General features: G+C 35.8%; 1 protein-coding gene across 4 annotated transcripts in view; it reads right to left on the reverse strand.

Moving 5' to 3' along the window:
• Window positions 1-10,000, reverse strand: part of LOC135216918 (prickle planar cell polarity protein 3-like) — a 597,661-nt gene that overhangs the window by 152,821 nt on the left and 434,840 nt on the right. For all 4 annotated transcript variants that reach the window (XM_064252466.1, XM_064252464.1, XM_064252465.1 and 1 more), the window contains exon 8: window positions 5,313-5,487. In XM_064252466.1, coding sequence (XP_064108536.1) covers window positions 5,313-5,487 — 175 coding nt within the window. The remainder of the gene's footprint in view (window positions 1-5,312; window positions 5,488-10,000) is intronic.

The following is a 10,000-nucleotide window of genomic DNA, read 5'->3' on the forward strand; positions in this document are numbered from 1 at the left end:
TAGGGCAAGAAGAATGTTTACTGTAGATTCCAAAACAATTGCAAATTTATTATTATTATTATCATTATTATTGTTATTATTATTATTATTTTATTATTATTATTATTATTATTATTATTTCAGCTATACGGATCATGCCAGTAAGACTCTTTGGGAAGGAGGTTGCTGGCCCCATGTCCTGCTGCATCCAACCTGCATCCAGCAACAGTAACTAACTATCTTTCTCATCCAACCTGCATCCAGCAACAGTAACTAACAATCTTTCGAGAATATAATTCCATGCATACGTCAAAACAGAAAAGATCTATTCTGCTTCAGACGAGCAAGAAACTCAATTCTTCCAGAGAATTTTTTTTCACTCTACTTAAAACAAACCAAACGCACACACACACACACATACGCGCGCGCGCACACACACAAAAGCAAATACAATTAAGTACGCTAACAAGAACTATGAGATGAAAAAATGGGCAAAATCAAACAAGGACCGTCAATGAGCGCTCGTTTGGTTCTGTCAAAGTTAACAGGTGGAAGACGAAAAGGGAGGGTTAAAAGTTTGGTAGAGGAGGAGATGGATAAGGAAAAGAAGGAAAGATGGATGCTGACACATGTGATAACCCAAAGATTTGTTTAAAACTATTATGGTTAGTTTTAGAAGACTTCCAAGCTGTAACTTGAACATACAAAGAAGACGACGCGTGGATATTTTTCTTGTTATATTACTAAATGAAAAATGACCGACCGCCGGGAACATAATCAAAATAAACATATTTAGGATAATGCACACATAGACAAAACACACACTTAAAAGGATCATTAAAAACAGCGACCCTGACTAAGGATTAAGCTATGAAGAACTCCTTTAAGAATCTACTTTCATAAATATTGGATGCACTTGGGTGTAGCACTGCGGTCACACAAAAGCATAAGAAAAATGGTGCAGAGAGAGCAATCTCTGAAATGAAAAAAAAAAATAATAATAAAAAAAAATCCAGTACAAAACGAGTAACGGAAAAAAATTAGGCAATGGATTTTTTTTATAAAGGAAGATAGAGAGACAGACACTCGACCTGCAATGAAAAGGATTTTACCAGTCTTCTCATCAATCTATGAATGCACGTGTGTGTTTGTGTGTGTGTGTGTACGAATTTGTGTGGCTATGTACAAGTTTCGGGTAAAATTAAGAACAAACTTCAACCTAATTTTCAAGTACGTATGTTGATGCATGCCTGAAAGTATCCTGTGCATTTTGTGTATACATTTATGCATGCACAAGCATGCGGGCGATCTAGTTACTGGCAAATGAGGCGCCAAAAGTAGGCGAAGTGATTTATGGGAATGTTTCCACTTACGAGAGAAGGGGGTGAGGGGATGGTGGCCCATGTGGGCGTTGCTGGTACGGCTTAAGTGAAGCAGGTGGGTGTGTGGGTACAGGATCGGGGCGGGGTGCGGGGAGGGTAGGCGGGAATCAGCCCTTAATAATGTGTCCTCGCAATGGAAAAGAGCGTGGGCGGCCGACCTTGGGTCAGCGCCAGAACAGAGAATCGGTTGAGGTCGAATATTTTCATAGGACGACGAACACCATACAAATGATGTCTAGCACTGGACATAAAAATATGCTGAGAGAGAGAGAGAGAGAGAGAGAGAGAGAGAGAGAGAGAGAGAGAGAGAGAGAGAGAGAGAAAGATTGTATCATATTCCATAAGCAAAGGAAGGAAATAAAACTAGAGATAATACGAGGGAAGATAAAATCAAAAGAGTGTACCATAGTAAAACCAAGAAGATAGGCAATAAGAGAGAGAGAGAGAGAGAGAGAGAGAGAGAGAGAGAGAGAGAGAGAGAGAGATTGTATATCATTACTGAAAATATGTACGAAATATACAACAATTGATGTGCAATGAGAAAGAAGAGGGAATTTTCTGAAATGTACATAAAAACCGCGAAGAAAACTGACGTAGCGGTCAACAACAGGAGTGACTACATAAACCGTGTGTCTGTCTCTGTGTATACACAGAGAAAAACGACCTGTGCAAATAAACAGATGTACAGAAACCAAGTACAACGCAAATACAGCTTCTCGGACAGTGGCGCCAACCATTTTGGAGTAAAAACATAATATGTATTCAAGAATCTAACTTCATATCAATTTTCGCAAAATAACTGTGCAGTCCTTCAGAACAGAAAATACTCGTTTCAAGTACCTCCATAAATACATGGGAGTATATTCAATATATCTGCTGATATAAGCGACTACCTGAAGATTATCTACAAAAATATTAACCAACACATTTTATGTAACTTCACCAGTGTTCATTTTAGTGGTGAATTTCAACATAGTCAAAATTTAAGTTATGACCATCAACATGCCCTCTATAATTTAAGAAATCACAATTTATAGACTCCAGTATTTCAAAAGATCACGGGTATAGTTACTTCATGAATTTCAGTGATCTCCGTCAATGTCTTATGGAATTTGGGGGATCACACAAAACGCACCTCTTGAATACAAGTTATCCCATTCAACAAAAGTTCATGAATATAACCATCGGTAACCTAATCCCTAGGTCATCTCATGTAACGAATCCTCTGTTATCTATGAGACCATATTTTAACAGCTCCACGGATGGTCGAGACATCCCGGTCATGTTCTTTATTGAACAGAAATTTTATTAACAATCAAAACATCTAAAAATTCAGTTTAATTCCTCATAAAAGAAACTCAGTCCCTGTACGTATTGCAATAGATAAAAATATATATGCCCTCATTTCAGTACTATCACATCTGCATAACACCTTTCCTAAAATAACCATTTAATAATGGAGAATGTACTTAACGAATAAATGAGTTATTTTTACCAGAAAACCTTTGAAATCTATCACAACAACAACAACAACAACAACAACAACAACAACAACAATAATAATAATAATAATAATAATAATAATAATAATAATAATAATAATAATAATAATAATCATAGGAACACTAGGCACGACCCCAAGATCCCCGAAAAGGAATCTGGAAAATCTAGAGGCTGAAGTAGCTCCAGGACTCATGCAGAAGAGTGTGCTCCTGGAAACAGCGCACATGGTAAGAAAAGTGATGGGCTCCTCAGGAGGCAGGATGCAACCCGGAACCCCACACTATAAATACCACCCAATCGAATTGAAGGACTGTGATAGACAAAAAAAAAAAAAAATAATAATAATAACAGCAGTCGCAAAACAGGACATCAGAAAGAAATTAAGACTTATTTTTGTACAGATAAGTCAAGTTTAGTTAGCTCTATGGGAATAAATAATGCATACAGGGTCCACGCATGGCATTTTGACCTTTAAAATCTTTTTTACGTAAGAATCAATTTAGGTTAATCTGCATAATGAGGTCTCACTGCGCACCTATTCACGCCATCATCCCTGGTACATGTCAGTTTGTTTGTTTGTTTCGCGACTTACGGTACTTGGGCAAGTCTGTCCAAGCACTTGTTTGCAAAGGGGTGAAGTACACTGGATAAAAATATATTTAACTAGAAAGTCAATTGACGGAACTCTAAATCGAATATCATTCCCGAAAGTATTGGAAAATGCTTATCAAAAGCAGTATGAGCAAATTTATGGAGCAGATTTCGTTTAAACAGTAGAAACAAAAAGACAAGAGTGCCTTGAAAATATAAAATATCAGATATGAAGCGGATCTGGAGATATATAAGAAAAAAAAATCTCGGTTAAGCATAACACGCGAACGAAAAAGAAAAAATAATTTAATCGTCACAATAACAAGGGGTGATCCGAACCCCAGCTTGCTCTGGATGCATACAAGATTTTCCCCTGACGCATAAGTTGCAGACATTATATTCCTAACTTAACGAGAAGCGGTATTCGTAATTAATACTCATAAATAATACTAATCATACTAACAAGAAGGATCAAATAATAAAGACACTAATTAAATACATTCATATATTCTCAGTTATAAGTGGAAACACAAAATAACTGATCAGAAATATAGCCTCTACATTCAGTTCATCAAATAATTACAACAAGCAAAAATCTATGGTCAAGTATCCTTTTGTTTCACCAACGAAAATGAAAAAATACGCTATATTTTTATTAGAAATAATTTTTCTGTACTGTTTAACATGCACATTTATTTTCTTTTTATTTTCCTTCTAATAGATAAATCATAAATATCCTATCCTACAATTTCTGTATCTTCAACTCAATGTGAGACGCCCTTTTCACGCCTTTTCAGGCTTACATACCCCCACAACACCAACAACAAAGTAGTTTGTAGGCTTACTCCTCGAGTAAGCGAAAAATAATGAAAGGATATTATAGCATCAGCAAAGCAAAGGAAGTAATGGCATTCGATCGATTCATTTTTTGTCTTCAGAGAAAACAAGGAAGAGACCTTTAGGCGACAAAAAAAAAAAAAAAAAAAAAAAAAAAAAAAAAACAAGGAACTTATGAACTGTAATCTTGATTTAAAGCGAAATTCTTAATCTCAATAGAACAAATTAGAACACTTCCTCCAATAGTCACAACGTTCTACATGATTAACAACAAACATTCGTATGAATTTTTTTTTAATATACGCCCATATTTATGTTTGTGAAGATTGATAATTAGTTATTCCAATGAGATGCAGACTTCCAGCAACATATACTACGTACATACCCTAACGTATACGCACCATAATGAAAGGCTCAGAGTTATGCAAAGTTACTACGGACGCGACGCTGCTGTCCGCTGGATCAAAAACGAAAATTAAGTACAAACCTTCATAATGAATAACAGCTGATATTTAATCACGGGCTTCAAACGTACGCTCGTTTGATTCCCATTTTCATTTAGTAGAAATGGGAGATTTTGTAATAGCAAACTACTCGCTGCTCGGTGTGAGAAACACATCACATGTGCACAATAACAGCAGTAATTTTAGACATTATATGAATGTATTTGTTACAACTAGTTGAAACTTGTTTCACATAGCATCCTTCATTTTTCAACTCTGATCATACAAATAGATGGCAGAATAATGCAACGCAGAATAATCATACTCACTTGCGTTCATAAAAGTATCTGTAGGATTTTACTATTGAATTTAAGAAACCCACATTCATTGTCAACCCTGCAAGAATGCTATTCAAGTCGAAGGAGGAATATATATCACACGGAAGGCGAATTTCATGCCACTAAACATAAAAAAAAAGGAGGGAAAAATCTGATTTGGGTCACACGTTTGTAAACAAATATTTTCGATGTAAACCCGCCCTCTATTAAAACTACTAGAACAAAGGTTCAATACTCACCTGCCCTGAAGATCTCGCCACACCCATCACACCTGGTGGCAAACTGGGCGTCATAACAGGGACCACAGAAGATCTTTTCCAATTTTGAACCAAACTGTTTGTCGACCAGTGACACCTGACACTTGCTGCATAGGAAACACTTCTCGTGCCAATGTTTGTCCTTGTACGACAGATCCTGGATGAGAGAAAAAAATATTAAGGAATGCATCGCATCGTGCTTGACAGAAAAACTTTTTAAAACTCTTAATATCACGACAGAAAATTCGAGGCTGCATTAGCAACAGTGCATAGCCAAAAGTTCTGCAACTTTTTTACTCCATTTTTTTATACTTATAAATTCTAAATACTCTGACCGACATCATACATTTATAAGTCAGCTATTTTCTTTGTTATAAGGATAATATATATTTCTGTGTATTCCAACGGATATGTTTAAGCAGAGGAAAAGTGTAGGATGATCAACAAAAATATCAAATTTATAACAACATTAGTATGAAATTCAAACTAATGATAAGCATAATGCCTGTTTTAAATTGGAAATTAATAATCATATGTACGTATGCATATATATATATAATATATATATATATATATATATGGATATATATATATATATATATACATATATATATATATATAATTATATATATATATATATATATATATATATATATAGTTTCCAATTTACTGTAACGTCCATCAAATTTTTTAAGAGAACATCACAAAAGGCTGAAAATTTAATAGTCACCCATCGATGTTCATAGGAGCAACCATTTTCTTTGACAGATGTACTCCCAATAGAAAACGAAAACTATAGGTAAACTAAACTACGAGCAGGATCTGTGACTGCAAAAAGATAACGACTGAAACATTCTTATTCTCTTAATTATATGCCTACACTATTATAAAATACTTAATATGAAATAAAATTTGAAAAAAAGGTAAACCTGAAGACTTCTACCGAGCCCTGGTTCGCGCCAGTAGCTGGTGGGAATATTTCCCGGCTTTTGTATATATCCATTTGATCATGTTTATGTCTCTTGTTTATGTTCATGATATTTACCGGATATTGTTTGTGTTTTTAAACTCATCTCCAAGAAATGATACTAAACACGGTGCTTAATTTGCAAGTAAACTGCTAGTTACCGATCCAGTTTTACCAACAACTTTTTCGGGGGCTATAGAAGTGTTAAAATCACAAGAAAATTAATAAATCATACATGGTGACACATATAGTGCGAACAACTCTCTACTATTGTGGTAACCTAAACAATATCAGTTTTTTGTCAAAAATATTTGAACATCCAGTTTATTACAATATTCCACAAAAGGAATAAACGAACACAGTTTGGATTCATTTTAACCGTCAGTCTGATAATGTCGAAAAAAGGGCAGTCAGGCTAGATAAATTCTTATGCTTATGGTAAAAATACAAGAGTTGTTATAAGTATATAAGTAAAGGAATATAGTACAGTTAAAAATATTGTACAAGTTTTTCGAAAGATATAAAAAACAAATTATATCATACGAGATCTTATATAAATTCATGGCAAAAGTCTAATCTTTGCAATTTTAGTAATAATAATATTAAAAGAAGTAACCAGTAAACTAAACATAAAACTCATTAATAAAAATAGTAGTATCAAGAGCCCACAATTCTACTTAGAATCCCACGCATACACATTCCACATCGACTAAACAAATTATATAACTACAAAACTATTTTGTCCACAAGAACAGAACCCCTTTTTGTAAGCGCCTCCCTCGAAGCGTGAAGAGATGAAGCTCATAGTTCATGCTCTCAGCATCTAAAGGCTGAATATGACATCATGAGGACGACCTTCAGCCGGCACTTGTTTACATAGCTGAGGGGTTTTGGTACATTTAAGGTCTATAGCGTGTGAAATTTAGGTGGGTTAAACAGCTATAAAAAAAAAAAAAAGTGGAAGACGACGGTACTAAGGCGTAAGGGCTCACAAAGAAGTATAATATTCGATACCCGTGACTTGACTTTGACAACTTTTTGCTGCTGTTTCAGTGTTTTTCTTTCAAAAAGTAACAGGAATTTACTACACCTGCAAAATCTTAGATTAAACAAGTATTCAGAATTTCGATGCTATTCTTATTAGGGGAAAAAAAAAACCATTTAAATTTAGAACATCTTTCAATTTAGATGACATTTTCTTTGGAAGCAGTATGAATAAGAGTTCCCATTATTTTTATGTCTGTTTTTCCTATCCTGCTTTTCGAGTTTTTGTTGTGTATTCGTGTGCTTTTATGTTCATTATTTATGTGCTTTCTACAATTTTTACCTTATTAATGGTACGTAAAAAATTATATATTTTGTGTATAAGAGTCCCTTTTTGACACAAAATAGATCAAATTGTTTACGGAGCTTATACATTATTACTTTGTTTATTATGACAAGACGTTTACACAATATGACTTTGTTTACTTTGGCATATACTCCAGATGAACTTGGCCTCATCATTGTCAAACATCTCTTAAGTTGTTAAATTTCTCTCTCTCTCTCTCTCTCTCTCTCTCTCTCTCTCTCTCTCTCTCTCTCTCTCTCTCTCTCTCTCTCTCTCTCTCCGTACAATGGTTTCTAAGGACTGCGGTGGAACTGAAAGGCTAACGTTCCTGTCTGGTTTTTACCAGATATGATAGTAAATTCTGATGCAAGCCTTCCTTAATTTATTAGATGGGCCATATATCGTCATGTAGGCGCCTACGATGGATAGTACCATATTTCGCCCCTTTCAATCTATCAAAATAAATGTTCTGCTTTTTATGTGAAATAACATTATAAACCACGACACGAGCCGTTCTATTTGGCTCGTAGTTAATAGGATGAGGAGACCATATTGGCCTAATCAGCATCACCCATAGGAATCGCATGGTATTGATATCTCTGGTGAATATCCTCAGTATCTAAGCAAACCGTTTACGACAGCTCGCTATAGGCTATGACTCTCTGAATGGTTTAGTTAAGTTAGGCGGTTCAGAGACAAAGAAGGATAGTCATTTCAATGTGAATGCTGAAATTCACGAGACGATGAACATGTATTGAAATAATACGGCATATCATTCCAAATCTTCAGACTGACGACAGGTCTTTTTAGTCACCTGGCATTTGTAAGAAGGGATGGTTTTATCACAAAGGTCGTAAATTAAATTTGTAAAATCAAGAAAGCTTCCCAGTGAACATGTTCTAAAATCTGTAACAAAATCTGGGCTCCTCTTTGCAGTAGTTAAAAAAACACCTCTCTGGAAGGGAAGACATTTTCCTTCGTCTCCCTTACCCACTTTCCGAACGAGGGCATGCTGAGAAAAGTCGGAAGAAGAAACGAGAATGTTGAGAAACAAAAAATCTAACAACCATAAACAACTTACCTTGGCACCCAAAGACCAAGGGAAACATGTACCGGAGCCGCAGGTGCTGTAATTCGCTCATAAAATATGGAGCCCAATTTATTTCCACTCTCTCTCTCTCTCTCTCTCTCTCTCTCTCTCTCTCTCTCTCTCTCTCTCTCCAGAGCTGAGGTAAAGTTCAGATGAAAGTTCCCCTGGCTAATTAATTAAGAACGTCACTTTCAATTAGCTTTACATTTATCGATATTCTACGAAGAACTGATATCTCTTCAGTAATTTTCATCATATATCTGTAGGGAAATTAATCACCAAAGGCTTTTAAAATTTGCATTCTGCTCCCAACGACAACCAGCATACGTAAATATGATATATTTGATTTAAAAAATCGACATGGAACTTTTTTTTGGGTCAGGGGGTAAGTTACTGAGTAATTTACTCCGATATCACGACTCTTCCCAGTGGTAAATAGTACTGCTTCCAAATAATCTTCAGTCAAGTGATAATTTCATACAGGAAACCCGTCGATCTATGGAGGGGGCGGTCAACCTCTTGCCTTCAGCGGTCTTACCCAGTTTCCTTTTTGATGTTCAACAGTTCACAAATAGATTTAAAGTTATGGTCCAGTCTTTAAGTTTAATCATAACGTATTTGTTTCCTAAGTAGAAAATCCCCTTAACTTCAGTGCAAACTGACCTGCAATCATTGAACCTATTTCATCTAAGGAAAACACCAGTAATTATTGTATACAAATCATCAGATCTCAGACAGTTATGCACACTTACGCACTCATGTATATAGTATATATATGCATGAGCGGACGCGCATGCATTGAATTCGTTTACCCTCATGTGATATTTTCTCCTAGCCGTCTTCCTTAATGCGCTCAGCTTTATGGACACTAATCAAGAAGCGTTCCTATACCGGACACATAAGGGCTGCGAATTGTTGCCAGAACGAGGTGGGAAGACCTCGTATATTACTGATCTTGGCATTCGGCATATTCTTTCTCTCTCTCTCTCTCTCTCTCTCTCTCTCTCTCTCTCTCTCTCTCTCTCTCTGTTCCTTCCAAACGATTTGGCAGTGACCAGTGCAATGAAGTGATCTGTCAGTAGGAAGAGGCATTAATTTCTTCTCGACCTTTCTCTCTCCCGATGGTTTTACAAACCGTCTACATTACGGAATGAACGTAATAAAATGAGTGAGTTTTACTCGTGCATAAACATGATAGCAACTCGGGAGAACATAGATTGATTTGTTTATGCAATCCGGGTACGACTGCTGCCATTTGCGCCGGACGTGTAATTATCTGGAGA

Source organism: Macrobrachium nipponense, chromosome 6 (genome assembly GCF_015104395.2).
Source record: "Macrobrachium nipponense isolate FS-2020 chromosome 6, ASM1510439v2, whole genome shotgun sequence".
Lineage (NCBI taxonomy): Eukaryota > Metazoa > Arthropoda > Malacostraca > Decapoda > Palaemonidae > Macrobrachium > Macrobrachium nipponense.